The 14,808-nt window shown below is 45.8% G+C and overlaps 1 protein-coding gene across 1 annotated transcript in view; it reads left to right on the top strand.

Moving 5' to 3' along the window:
- The window catches only part of ROR2 (receptor tyrosine kinase like orphan receptor 2), a 427,542-nt gene that overhangs the window by 388,756 nt on the left and 23,978 nt on the right, over positions 1-14,808 (top strand). The window contains exon 5 of the mRNA XM_029618794.1: positions 8,039-8,166. Within this exon, the coding sequence (XP_029474654.1) occupies positions 8,039-8,166 (128 nt within the window). The remainder of the gene's footprint in view (positions 1-8,038; positions 8,167-14,808) is intronic.

Here is a 14,808-nt window from a genome sequence, read left to right as displayed (position 1 = left end):
GTTCCCTGTCATGCCTTTGCCGTTGAAGGAGAGCGCAGTGTTGGAGTTGCATCAGAGTATCAGGCTTATTAGTTAAGGTAAGTAACCCGCAGCATCAGAAAGTTACCCCCATACTTGTTTGCTTCCCCAGACTGTAAAAGTCGGGGCCCTTGTTGGTTGCTGTTCAAATCCAATTCCCCCTTTCCCCCTGCCATTGAAGCAGAGAGCCATGGTGGCGTGCATCAAGAGTGTGAAGGCTTATTGGTTAAGGGTGGTAACCGCCACACCAGCAAGTTACCCCCATGCATTCTTCTCATTTCTATCCTTTAGCTTTTAGGGATGCACAGTGTTTATCCCATGCCCCTTTGAATTCTCTCACTGTTTTCGTCTTTACCACCTCCTCCAAAAGCTCATACATACATGCACATTCCAGGCATCCACCCCCCTCTCTATGAAGAACTATTTCCTGATGTTGGTTCTGAGTCGTCCTCCCTGCAGTTTCATTTCGTGACCCCTAGTTCTACTGATTTCTTTCCAGTGGAAAAGGTTTGTCAAATGTGCATCATTAAAACCTTTCAGGTATCTGAAGATCTGTATCATATCTCCCCTGCACCTCTTCGCTTCCAAGGAATATATATTCAGATCCTTCAGCCTCTCCTCATAGTTCTTCTCATACAGATCTCACACCATTTTGGTCGCTCTTCTCTAGAACACCTCCATCCTGAATTTGTCCCTCTTGAAATATGGTCTCTAGAACTGAACACACTATTCCAAGTGAGGCCTCATCAAGGACCTGTAGAAGGTCATTATCACCTCCTTTTTCTTACTGGTTATTCCTCTTATGCAGCCCAGCATTCTTCTGGCTTTAGCTATCGCCTTGTCACATTGCTTCACCATGTTCAGATCTCCAGACACTATTACCCCAAGATCCATCTCTTGGTGTGTGCACATCAATTTTTCATCCCCCGTCGCATACAGCTCTTTTGGATTACCACACCACAGATGCATGACTCTGCACTTCTTGGCATTGAATCCCAGCTGCCAAATCTTTGACCACTCTTCCAGCTTTCTTAAATCCCTCTTCATTCTCTCTACTCTTTCAGGCATGTCCATTCTATTGTGGGGTTTGACTGAGAGGGAAGGAAAGAGGATGAGAGTGAAGGATGGTAATGGAGGAGGGGAGGGAAATAGGTGAGGGTGATGAGGGGGGGGGGAGTGACTGGAAGGGAAGAGAGGTGAGATGAGGGAAAGGGGGTTGAGTGACAGGGAATGGGAGGGGTGAGTAACTGAGGGTGAAGGGAAGGGAAGAGGGGAGTGAGAAAAAGAGGATAGAAGGGTTGCCAGAGGATGTGGTGAAAGCTATTAGTGTAGCTGCATTTAAAAAAGGTTTGGACAAGTTCCTGGATGAAAAGTCCTCCACTAATCCAGGTCAATTTCAGGGTGTCTGGAAATCAAAAGTTCCCAGGTATAGAGATGAGAACACTTTTTATCCATCTTTTTGTTTTAGGTAGTATTTGATATGTCTACTGTTTTGAAATATTTAATTGATTTTTTGGGAAATGTTTAAAGTTGGTTTTACCCTTATTATTTAGTAGATGCTCTGTCATTTCTTTTGAAATATTCTTTTATTAGTATGGTTTATTATTATGATGGATTTATATTTCTTGATTTTTTTTTTATGAGGAATGATGATGTTTCTGTTTTTGCATTATTGTGCTGCATATGAATCTGGCTGGGATGTCTGGGAGGGGAGGGAGGCTGGGAAGCAAAACTTCTGGAGCCTGGGGGAGGGTAGGAGAGCGACTGCTATTGTTTCTGTTTCTCTGAGAGGGGAAGTGGGAAGAATTTGATGATCTCTCTTTCATTTTTGGGAAATGTGCATCTGAATATTTCTATATTTTTATAGTACAGGGAAAATGCAATTATTTCTCTGGTGTTATTCTGCAGGCAGAGTCTGGCTTTTTGGGTTTCTAGTTCAGCTTTTGTCTCCCATGTTTCTCTTTCTAATTAATGGTCAGTTATTCTGTATTTGGTGACGGGCTAGGCAATGTGCTGTAGTGATGTGTGCAGTTCTGGAGAAAAGATACATTTTGGAATGGTTTTTCCTTTTTATTCTCCTGATAGTAAGAAGTGTAAAAACTGGAAAATTTGGAAGAATTTATACATTACAGTCTTTCACTCTTAGGCTTAATCTTTATCAGAGAATGTTTTTGTTTGTTTGCAGTACCACGGAGGGAAGGGGCAATGTTGGCGGCCTGAATGCAGGCAGGAAAGATTTTACTCCACAGGCTCTTCACAACAGTCTGTCAGTTCGTCTCTTTTCAGGGGTTTGTATTAGTGTGCCTTTCTTGCTCGGAATTATTTTGACAAGGAGGATTGGGTGAGGGCACAGGGGACTCAACACACTGCATTGGCCCCTAGGTGCCGGAGACCCTTGGTACGCCTGTGCGCTCAGGGATGATGTCACCACCTCCTGGATACTTAAACCTGGCGCTTGCTCCCAGCTAGCACCTCAGCAACAGCTACCCCTTTCTAGTGCAGTGTGTGTTGCTTGTGTTCCTGCTCATTCCTGCCTTATCTCGTCCGGCCTAGCCTTGCCTCTCCAGCCCTGACTTGCCTCATCTCATCCAGCCTGTGCTGCCTTGTTCAGGTCCCCTTGGTTCATTCCTGCCTTCACCTCGGACTGACTTCTGGATCTGACCCTTACCTGGACCTTGCCTACTCTTGCCACCGATCCTTGCCAGCACCTGGACCTCATTCCTTGTTGCCTGTCCTGACCCTTGGGCTTGTCTTTGGTGTATCTCTCTGTTTGCTGCCTGCCCAGACCCAGCCTGGCCTCGGATTTTCCATTTCCCCTTACTCTGTGGGACCATCGCATAAATCCTGCCGGTCCCCAGAACCCAAGGACTCAACCTGCAGGGGATGGGGTTGGTAAAGTTTATTCTTTTATGCTGGATATTCAGATGACAGTGTGTCAGTAAAATACAAGCTGAGATTCGTTTGACGTATTTGGATCAAGAATGATTTTTATATGCAAAACCACAAAACTAAAGCAATATCTAATGAAACTATAATCTGTTGTGAATTATTGCATGCCACAATAAAACTCCAATGAACCACAATAAGTGTGAAGAAATCTAGTCTCTAAGAGCTCAAGTTGTTATGTTTGAGATCTAAACAATTTCAGATGATATCTGTAAAATTATTTATAGAGGAATGTAAGCTTTGGAGTAGGGGAATGGAAACCTTTTGGGGAGGGGGAGAAAAGAGGTGAGAGTTGGGAAAATGTAGATGGGAGCATAAGGAAGGAGAGGATGTGAAGTCAAGAAGTCAGAGGGAGAATAATGGTAGAAAAACAAAGAAGGAGAGAAGTGACATGAAGGAGATAAAAGAAGCATCAGAAAGGGGAGGACACATGAGATTGAGAAGGACAGCAATAGTAGAAAACTGTATTATTACCAATGTGAATATTGCATTATATGATTTTTGAATGGTTTGTTATGTGTAACATGTACATTTTTAAATTATTTTTAAACAATTGTTTGGAAAGTGATGTTTTATTCTACTCTTAGCAAATACTATATTTGTCTTTTTCATGAGGCAGTGGGAGGGGGTGAAGTCTGTTCTCCCCCACATCTCATCCTCTATCTTTCTTCCTGAAGTCGACAGTCCAATCAAATATTTCAAAACAGCAGACATATTGAACACCTAATAATTAAAACTAATAAGGATAAAAAAAACATCCCCCCTCTCTCTATACCTGGAAACATTTCCTTTCCAGTCACCTTGAGATTATAGACTTGGATTAGTAGAAGGAAGGAGAGCGGAGTACACACAAACTTCCTCCTTTCTCTCTCATATACACACACATTCACACTCATGCACCCTTCTACCGTCTCTTCTTCTCACTCCCTCTTTTACTTCCTCCATCCTTTTTTCCTTCCCTGTCACTCCCTTCAGTCATTCACCCTCCTTCCCTCTGTCACTCAACCCCTCACCTTTTCCCCTTCCCTCTGTCACTCACCCCCTCACTTCCACTCACTCTTTTCCTTTGCTTCATTACCCTTCCATATCAGTCACTCACCCCTCAGTCACTCCCTCCCATTCACTACCTTCATTTCCCTCCCCTTCCATTCTTCCCCTTCCCTCTGTCATTCACTCTGCCATTCACTCCCCTCTGTTAATCACCCTCCCACTCAATCCCCTTCCCTGTCACTCACCCCTTACTCCCACTCACCCACTAGCCCCTCTCTCAGACCCACCCACTCACTTATTTCCTTCCCAGACACTCACCCACCTCCCTCTGTCACTTATCTTCTCCTTCCCACTCATTCATGTTCCTTCCATTCCACTCACTCATCATCCTCACCACTTTCCCTTCCTACTCCCCTTGTACTCACCTCTTCTCACAGCAGCGCAGGGCCTTTCCTTGCTGGTGGGGAATGGAAACCACACCAGTGCATGGACAATGGGGCCTCTTCTCACTGGCAGGGGTGGAAATCTCACCTGCATGCCGACAACCGGGCCTCGACTCACTGGTGGGGGGTGGAAACTTTGCCAGTGCCGACAAATATGGTCTCTCCTTGCTGGTAGGGGTTGGAACCTTGCCAGTGCAGCATTAAAATACTCCGATGCTCCCACCTCCTTGCTCAAGCGTCACGCATCAAGGATGATAGGCGAGCTGGAATAAAAACTTTTAAGGACCAGATTTGGCCTGTGGGTCGTAGCTTGTTATCACTGCACTAAAGGAAACATTTTAGATGCATGAAGATACTCTGTAAAAGTGTAGTCCAGTTTTCTTTCCTTTTATGTTTGTTAAAGAATAGAGTTGCATTGACTTTGCAAACTGGGGTGGTGAGGCTGGTCATTGCAACTAAGCTTCACAAGCAACATTCTGGTTCCCTTCCTGTGGTTAAAGGAAGAAAAACAAAGAAAAGATGTATAGAGAAACAAAGATGACAAAAATGAAATTGTGAGAGAGAGAAAACAGGACAACTTTTAGATATAACAAGAAAAAAACTAGAGAGATAAACAAGAGAAGAAATAGCAAATAAGTAGTTCATACTTACCACCATCTGCAAACCTGGAGCACCTGATAGATGAAAATACACCCAAAGAGTCAAATTTCTCAAAAAGTACAAGTACACAAAATCTTATTTGAGTACTCTAAGAAAAACAAGGAATAATACTTATCTAATAGTTAAGTCTTGGTATAGCTGCTGTAATTGTACTTCCCTAGAGAAGTACTCTGAAATAATTCATATTCTGAGAGAGTGTAAAGTCCTTTGACAATTTGTATTGTTGTGTAAGTTAAACTGGTATCAAGAAAATTTGAAGTATATAGAGTTTCTGCAATTTCCAGTGTACACTAGCTTAAAGAGCTGGTAATTGGTTGGTATATATAAACTACTTACTGCCAACTTAGATGTTTCTGAAAGCAAATAAAATTAATTTTAATATATTTTGTCTTTGTGTATATCTACTCATATTTATCAATTTATTTGCCTATTGGGGCTGAAATACCATTTATTATGACCTAAAAGTGTTATTTTATTTTATTTCCTTGTAAATTCACTGATGGCTTTAACACCTGGTGAATTTCTCTCAAATGGGCCGATAGTAAAGTCAACGGGAGAACCACTCTCCTGTGTGTGCGATTCAGTATTCAAATTAGGGCCGGCAGTAAAAAGAGGTAAAAAAAGGCGCTAGGGACACTAGCGCGTCCCTAGCGCCTCTTTTTGGATAGGAGCGGTGGCTGTCAGCAGGTTTGACAGCCGACGCTCAATTCTGCTGGCGTCTGTTCTCAAACCCGCTGACAGCCACGGGTTCGGAAACCGGACGCTGGCAAAATTGAGCATCTGGTTTTCAAGCCGCAGGCCGACTTCAAAATTTATTTTTTTTTTAACTTTTTGTAACTTTCGGGACCTCCGACTTAATATTGCCATGAAATTAAGTCGGAGGGTGCACAGAAAAGCAGTTTTTACTGCTTTTCTGTGCACTTTCCCGGTGCCCGGGGTAGGCGCTAATTTCTGAAAGTAAAATGTTCGGCTTGGCTGCATATTTTCCTTTCTGAATCGCACGGGTATACCTAATAGGGCCATCAACATGCATTTGCATGTTGTGGGCGCTATTAGGTTCGGGGGGGAGAACCTCAGTCATAACTGGGATGCAAGTTGGCTGCAGCTGTTTATTAGATGACCCTAACAGGGGAATCTAATTTAGGTTCCAAGTCCTTCTATTAACCGCAGGGGAGGTGCTGACGACACCGTGCCTTCCGCCCTAGCAGAACCTGAACGGAGCGAGAAGAGGAGATCGCTCTCCCTGCGAGCCCTGCATCCAACGGTGGAGCGCCGCTACTGGAGGGGCCCCATCAGGCCGCCATGCAGCAGACCCCTCTGGGGCCCCTCGCAGATGTGCCAGGCCATTGAATCGTCAAGGCTTGCTCCTCAGGCCTGACTTCTATCCTCAAAGGCCAATCGCCAAGTGGCAGCCCCTAGGCCCTTCTCATCTTTATTGGCACCTCCCTGCCTCGTACACAGCACTCATTGTTACATTAATCTTCCAAGAATTTGCCGCCTCGACAGATTAACAATGAACCAACATGATTTGCTAACTAACACTTGAAACTAACTAACCAAAGGGTGGGTTGGGAAGGGAAACGTGCTGCACTATGCCAAAGCAAGGATGAAGAGGCCGGATGAGAGGGAGCCAGTGGGTTTTAAATCTCCCGTCAGTTCCTCCCCCCTCCCCCCCCTCGGCCGACGTCACTGTGTCACTCCTCTGGCCAATCATGTGGCGCGGCATCGGAGCACATTCCCCTGACACTTGGCCAACCTGGGGGTGCAACATCACAAGCACCGCCCCCCAGCGTACCAGGAGGCCCAGTGCACATGGTGTGCTGGCCACATGCAGCTGCCGCCGGAGGAGGAGAGGGAGGAGGAGAATGGGTCCCCCTCTCCAGCCCCGAGGGTAAGGCCGGTCAGCACGGCGGAGGCGGGGCCCCCAGAGTTGCAGCGGGCACCTGGTTATTCACGGCGACCCGCACATCCATGCTGGGGGCGCCTTCCATAAGTTCTGCACCACCACCATCACAACAGGGGTAATAATTGAAGGCGATCCAGTGAGGTTTGACACGCAGAAAATATCAATTAGTAAAAGAAGAAGTCGCTCTTCCGTGTAGTGATTTGTTCCTGTTTAAATACAATATGTAGACATATTTTTGGTTGCAACGTTTCGCTTTCTTTGATGCAGGGATTTACTCTCTGGCTACCACAGGGGAGCTCAGGGCTTTGGCTACACTTTTTAAATAAAACTGAGGTTTGGAGCTGGTCCTTCGTTTGAAGGCTTGGCGGAGTTCTAATAGCCATGTTGGTCCTTTATTTTTGTAAGTTTGGATAAGAAAGATGTTTGTAGTATATGAGCTTTCGAGACCATTTTGGTCCCTTGAAATGTAATGTAGGACCATTACAGCTACTGGAATTCTTCCCTGCAGAGTGTCAGATACTACAATTCAGTGTGTGGCCAGGCTTCATTGAACAAGGCATAAGGAAAACAAAGCAACGAGTAACAGTCTGGTTTTGAACCGGAGAACTCTAGTGAGCTTTAAACCACCGATTGGGTTTTCATTCCATTCGTCTCATTTGATTTAGTTCATCATTTGCTATTCTGGTTAAAGTTTGTGCAAATGCTGTTTGGTTGCTGTCTGCAGGAACCGACCATTATAAAGGGAGACAGATTACAGTGGCTCTCTATGTTTATTAAAAAAAAACCAAAAAAAAAAAACCATCATCGCACCACATGATGGCATTGTCTCCCTTTCGAAAAGAGTGAAATGTGAAAAAAGGCTCTCCAGCACATGGTACTTAAATTAATTTGTTTTCTCCCTGGCCTCCGGGCCCTCAAGGAGCACTGCAGAATTGTGAAAGGGAGGTTAGGGCGTCTGGGGAGGGTTGAAAGGGTTCAGATGGTTGCTGTTTTGGGGGAAGTTCTTTTTCTTCCTTTGGAATGCGACGCTGCACAGATGCCACTTACAGAATCCGTTTTTTGCATTTCTTTGCAGGGATGATTACCAGGAAGATGGGTTTTGCCAGCCTTACAGGGGAATTGCCTGTGCTCGGTTCATTGGAAACAGGACCATTTATGTGGACACCCTCCAGATGCAAGGGGAAATTGAGAACCGAATCACCGGTAGGAGTTCTGTGCTCTGTAGCTGCTGCTTCATCTGACCTATGCCAGTGCAAACCTCTTCCGCTTGCTTGCCTTGCTTAGGCTCTTGTTCAGTTCTCAAGGTACTCCCATCCCAGGAGATTTGGGAGCTTAATCCAGCATTACCCTACCTTTGTTTTTTGTTTTTTAAACAAAGCCCATGCAGTATAGGAACATAATTAGACTGCTATCTTGCCTGGCAATGTCACTTTTTTGCCTCTTCCCTTATCTTAAAAGTAAAGTATTTGAATGTTTGTTTGAACAGTCTGCTGTTTGTATTGGCTGTGACTGATGGTATTTCATTCATCAAAGAACACTTCAAAGCGGGCGGTGTTGACCCATTTGTGACCTAAGCCCATTCTGTTTCATGTAATGATACCATGTCCAGCAGCTGAGGTCTCAGACCTCTTGGGGGTCATCCTTAGTAAAGGGAGATGCACCAAGCAATTATCTTCAAATTCTTTCAGCAGTCTATAGGAAACACAGGCTTCATTTCCTGTTAGATGACAGTTTTATTCTCACCCAGTGGATGTAAATGTTTCTATGAATCACCAGCGATGACCTCACAAGTTAGTTGTGGCGTCTCCTCCCCTCGTGCGTAAGCAATTTTAAAACTATTTGCCCTGGTGTCTGTGCCATATATTAATGGCATTTGTTTGTTTGTTTTAATACTCTTTAGTTTCAAGATTTTAACAAATTGCAGTCATATCATTAACATATAAGGAAACTTGACAATCAAACATAAGGGCAATTACAATTCCCAAAGGGAAGAAGCAAAAATAATAACCAGGGAAGGGATTCTCTAGTAAGACCATAAAATTGGGGACTGAAACTACACAAGAAAAGAAACATAATAAAAGAAAGCTCAGCAATCACAGTTTTACCTTCCTATTTAACATGGAGAGCAAAGAGGATAGCCAGCTATGGAGGTACAATCAGGGCCGGTGAGTCCATTAGGCGAACGTCAGCGGTCGCCTAGGGCGCAGAGCCTTAGGGGGCGCCGAAGAGCAGCCGCAAGCGGGCCTATCCCGTTTGCGGCAAACAGAAATAGAGACTGTGTGCTTCTCAGGGCCGCGAGTATCGCGCTGCTCGTGCCCCTTAAAAACACAGTGTCACGCCCCCCCCCCCCCTCCCTTACCTCTTTCGGCGCTGACTGTTTCTATTTCTCTTTGCCACGAGCGGGATAGGCCCCGCTCGTGGCACCACGTGGCTGCTCTTCGGCACCTCCTATGGCTCGGCGCCTTGAGAAACACACAGTCGGCGCCGAAACAGGTGGGGGGGAGGCATGACCGGTGGGGGGGGGGGGGCAGCGCAAGGGTCGCCTAGGGCGCCCAATACCCTTGCACCGGCCCTGGGTACAATCGAGGGTCTTTCCCTGTTTTGCAAGAAGCCTTCCAATTCATCAGGATCAAAAAATATATATACTTAAAAGTGTCGTTTGACAATACACTTACACAGAAATTGAGGAAGAAATGTCGCACCTAAATCAATCACTCGTCTTTTAAGCAAAAAAGCTTTCCTTCTCAATTGGATCCCTCTAGCAACATCAGGGAAAATATCAAGACGCTGACCTAAGAAACTTTCATCAGTAAGGCGAAAAAACATCTTCATCGTCCAAATTTTATCAGATTCAAGGGCAAAGTCAACAAGTAAAGTTGCACGACCAGAAATTTCAATTTGAGAATCCTGTATCAAAGCTGTAAGATTATCTAGAGGGTTAATTTACAAAGAGAGACTCCCAGAAGGTGAAGATATCTGCCTAGATGGCAAGTAGAAAGCTTTGGTAATAGGTGGAATAGAGGACTGAGGAACATTAAGGACCTCAGTGTAAAACTTCCTAAGCAACTCAATTGAGGATGCTGAAATAGATTCAGGAAAATATAATATCCTCAGATGCAATCACCTAGAACAATTCTCTAAGGCTTCTAATCTACGTTGACAAACTTCTTGACCCTTAACCAAGGTTACATCAGTTTTACCTAAAGTCTCACATTTCTGTTCCAAAAGAGAAATACACTGCATGGTAGCCTTTAAAGCTTGGTCTTGTCCGGAAATCTGATTTTGAATTTGAGCAACAGTGGCAACCAAACTATCAAATCTAGCCCCCCAACAATTGTTCCAAACCTTTGATGGCAATCCAGAGTGACTCCATAGTGGCCTGCGCTGGTCTTCCACAAACACTGGCAAGATGCAAATTGCCAGTAGAAATCTGGGAAGACGGCAAAACTGGGACTCCCCCCACAGGGAAATCATCCGGAACATCTTGTATAAGTTCCAGATTCACCTGAGACCCAGATGCAAGCGCAGGCTCTAATACAGGTGGTGGACGAAGGTCAGGGCTGAGAGAGATTGAATTCGTGGAAGCGACAGGAAGATTTCTGTCTAGCTGATCCAGCCCTGAAGGGATACTCGAGCTCGAGAGTTGAAAACATCCTGGGATGGTCACTTGGGACATCGAGGGGGGAGCAAAAGGATCAAGGGGGGATATCAAACAGATCCCTTTCTCTTCTTCTCCATAAGGCCAGACGGGAAATAACCAAATAAATATAAGGAAGAGAGCACTTACTTGGAAATAATTCAAAAACAAAACAAGCCACGCGCCCCTTCAGCGTGCACAGCTTAGGCAGCAAGCCGGTGGCAGCTACGCACTGCAGCATGGTTAAATCTAAAAGCCCCTCCTGATGTCCCGGGTAGATGACTGTCCTGGGCATCTGACGTCAGGGAACACAGCTGTAGCAAGCACCGGTCAGTTAAGGGCTCAGTCAGCAAAGGTGATAGATGCTCTCCTCTCAGTCCCCTGTTTATTTGTTTTTGACTCAGTATTTTCCACCTGCTCCATGGGGCCTCTAGCTCATCTGGCACAATGAACTTTCATTCACAGCTACTTGGGGATTTTTCCTGTATTTTACATTCCTCCCCCACCCAGTTTGGCTAGCCTGGTCATTGCAATGACGGTCCTGAGCTGGAAAATCATGCAGCAGGGTTTGTTCTGGAACCCCGCAAATATGGTCCCTGAATCCGCCCACTGGTTATCACCTTTAAGCAGTGACGACAGTTCCCTCCCTCCCACATTGGGGTTGTGAACACTGCCTTCACGGCATGCCCAGCCCCAACTGACCCAGGGAACAGAAGACCTAACCGGGGCCTGAACTGGGGACCTTTCCCTTAGAGTCACCAAGCTGGTCCTGTTTGTTTTTAAAGATATTAAAAACTGATTTTTAATGCTGCTGTGCAGGTTTTGTGATGTCAGCAGTTACTGTGTAATCTGTCACCTCTATGCAGACAAAAAGCTTTTAAGAGTGGGCATATGGTGGGAGAAAGAGGGGCTTACCTTGATCCCCCTTCAAAATGCATTGGAGGAAGGGCCAGTTAAGGAGGTAGATGGTGGAGGTAAAAAGGAACATCGTCGGCCAAAAAGTCTTCCTCCTAGAGAAGGAGACATCTGCAGCTCTCTATCCAATTCCAGGGCAATTATATTAGGAAAAAAAAGAAAAACAATCAAAAGAAGGAATACAGATTGCAATGGAAAGAGACCAAATCTTTAGGAGTCCCATTTTAATTTTTTGTAATTTTAATTTCATTTCCGAGGCAGAATACACATTTCAGAAAGCATCACGTGTATAGGAAGCTAAGTCAGCCGGGGCCACGGCTCTGCCGGACCTCCTCAGAAGCCACGCACCCCCTTGCGTGTGCCGACCCAAGATTTTATAATATGCGCGCGCCTGCGCACACATGTTAGAAAATTGGGTGTAAATGTGCGTGCCCCAGGTAGCGCGCGCACATGTACGCCCACGAGCAATCTTTTAAAATCTACCCCTAGGTCTGGGAGAAGATAGGCACCCCCTAAGGAATTTATTCTAACAATTGGGCCGATACAGTAAAGTCCGCGGGAGAGCGGGCGAATGCACAGGCCACTCTCCTGTGCGTGCAATTCAGTATTCAAATTAGGGTCGGCGGTAAAAAGAGGCGCTAGGGACACTAGCACGTCCCTAGCGCCTCTTTTTGGACAGGAGCGGCGGCTGTCAGCCTGATTGACAGCCGCCGCTCAATTTTGCCGGCGTCTGTTCTCAAACCCGCTGACAGCCACGGGTTCGGAAACCGGACGCCGGCAAAATTGAGCGTCCGGTTTTCAACCCGTGAGCCGTGGGCCGACTTCAATTTTTTTTTTTTTTAAACTTTTTGTAACTTTCGAGACCTCCGACTTAATATCGCCAAGATATTAAGTCGGAGGGTGCACAGAAAAGCAGTTTTTACTGCTTTTCTGAGCACTTTCCCGGTGCCCGAAGAAATTAGCGCCGACCTTTGGGTAGGTACTAATTTCTGAAAGCAAAATGTGCGGCTTGGCTGCACATTTTCCTTTCTGAATCGCGCGGGAATACTTAATAGGGCCATCAGCATGCATTTGCATGTTGCGGGCGCTATTAGGTTTGGGGGGGTTGGACGCGCGTTTTCGACCCCTTACTGAATAAGGGGTAACGCTAGCGCTCTGTACTGTATCAGCCTTAATGTAGGACCAATAAACAAAAAAAAAAAAAGTCCTGTTCCTGATGCCAGGAAGTCTGATTTGTCTTGGTGTGGTGATTTTTAAAATCCTTGGTGTGGCATCTTCGGTCACAAAGTGCACATGTACCTACAAACTTACTGATGCTATCCTTTGCACTAGAAAATGGTAAAACCTTGTTTCCTCTGTCTCTTAGATCTTTCCTTCCTCCTGCTCTCTCCCTCATCCTCATCAATTCCTTCCCTCATATCTTCTTTTCCCGTTCTCTCTTCCTCGCCAGCTTCTCTTAGAAACATACATCCAGATGAGGAGTGTAAGGCCCATTGTAATGGATCACTGCTCACGCCCTGCTCTGGACTGTTCCCAGACTGACCTCAGCACCAAGTATCAAGGAAAATTGACAGAAAACTGTTAATCTATTTCTTTTCTGGATCTGTTACTTCACTTAACAGCTCAGCTCCTGTCTTGAGGCACTATGACTTTCCAGTAAGGTATAGCAGGTGTTCTACCTGTTTGGATTTGCAGCAATGGCTGAAACCCTTTAGAACTGTACTCTGCTATTCTGCAAAGACCCTAGCAGCAGGCAATCCAGTTTACTTTTAGGGCTCCTTCCCACCTAGAGCAATAGCTTCTATTGACTGCAGTCCTATTCTGACCAGCCTGTGCTTCTCTGATGGCCTCTGGGCAGCTTGCAGGCTTCGGCCTTTCTTGCAGTCCCTTGGTCCTATGTTGTCTTTGCCTGTCTGTATTCCTGAGTGTTTTTCTGTTTTCTCCAAAGACAAGCAGGATGGCAGTCCTCACACATGGGTGACATCAAACAGTTGAGCCCGTCACAGAAAACTTGTGTCAAAGTTTCTAGAACTTTGACTGAGCCTCTCTGAGCATGCTCAACATGCTATTATACCACGCATCCATGCGGGGGTCCCTTCAGTCTCTTCTTTTCTGCGGAGCCTTGTGTCTCACTGTAAGATTTTGCGGTTAAAATAATATCTCTTCTTTTTCTAAATTTGCATTTTTTTTCACATTTTTAGCCTCGTGTTCATCGAGGGTCTCTTTGGTATCTTCCCCTTATCGTCTTAGGTTTTTTGGTAGTTTCTTTTCGTTGTCGTTCACCCGGGGCGGCAGTGTGATTGGTGTCCACTCTCCATCAATGGCTGTCACCATGGATTTTGATTTAGTGACCCTTTTATTTTGTGATGCCATGTCCTCTATGGGATTTAAGCAATGCCCCAAGTGTAAAAGGACCATGTCTATCATGGATCCCCATGATAGAATGTCCTCTGCCTACGGGCATCACATGATGTCTGGGGTTGCAGCAGATGTGCTCAGCTGACCCCATAATAATGGCAGACCTGATTTGAAAAGATAGTGACTTTTTGCATCAGACAAGTCCGAGCCATTGGCATTGAGGACATCGAAGGACATTGGAGCCGCACCGATGGCCATCGAGCCCTTGACATTGGTGGAGCCATTGGTTTCGTGAGCATTGAAAGCTGATAGGGACATTAGAGACAGGCACTCACCTAGCTCCTCCAGGTCGAAGACATCAGGTTTGTCATCATTGGCCTCAGCACTGGGGAGAGACCAATCCAAGCATCAAGGGAAACCAAAGAAACATTGGCATCTGTCCCCGTCAAAGCATGGTGCCGGGCACGGGAATGCACAAGCGGATGCTCTGATGTCTCTGAAGTGACTCCATGGGGAGGACAGCCAATCCTCCATGAAACCTGGGGTTCAACACGGCCTCCATCAGTTCATATGTCCTTCATCGATCCTCCTCTTGGTTCTGAAGAGGATGTGGCTAATCCTTCTAGCTCCCAGTCAGTCTTGGCATTGGCAATGTTCAAGGAGGAGCTTGAGAAGTGCATGCAGGCGGCCATGGAATGGGTGATGCAGAGTTTCCGTGTTGAGGCACCGACAATAGCAGGGCCAGCACCAATCTACCTCAAGCCCCTGCTCGAATCTCTACATGCTCTCATTGGTGTGCTATCAACATACAGCCTGTTCCAATGCCTGGGGTATTGAAGGTGCCACCACTCAGTCCAGTGCACATCCTTGATTCTCTGGAGCGGAAGCTTCCCCAGAGAAGAGGCAGCCTCAGGGCGAACATGGCTGGTTCCATC

The sequence above is a fragment of the Rhinatrema bivittatum genome, chromosome 1, assembly GCF_901001135.1.
Source record: "Rhinatrema bivittatum chromosome 1, aRhiBiv1.1, whole genome shotgun sequence".
NCBI classification, from domain to species: Eukaryota; Metazoa; Chordata; class Amphibia; order Gymnophiona; family Rhinatrematidae; genus Rhinatrema; species Rhinatrema bivittatum.
This window is presented reverse-complemented; position numbering and strand designations above follow the sequence as displayed.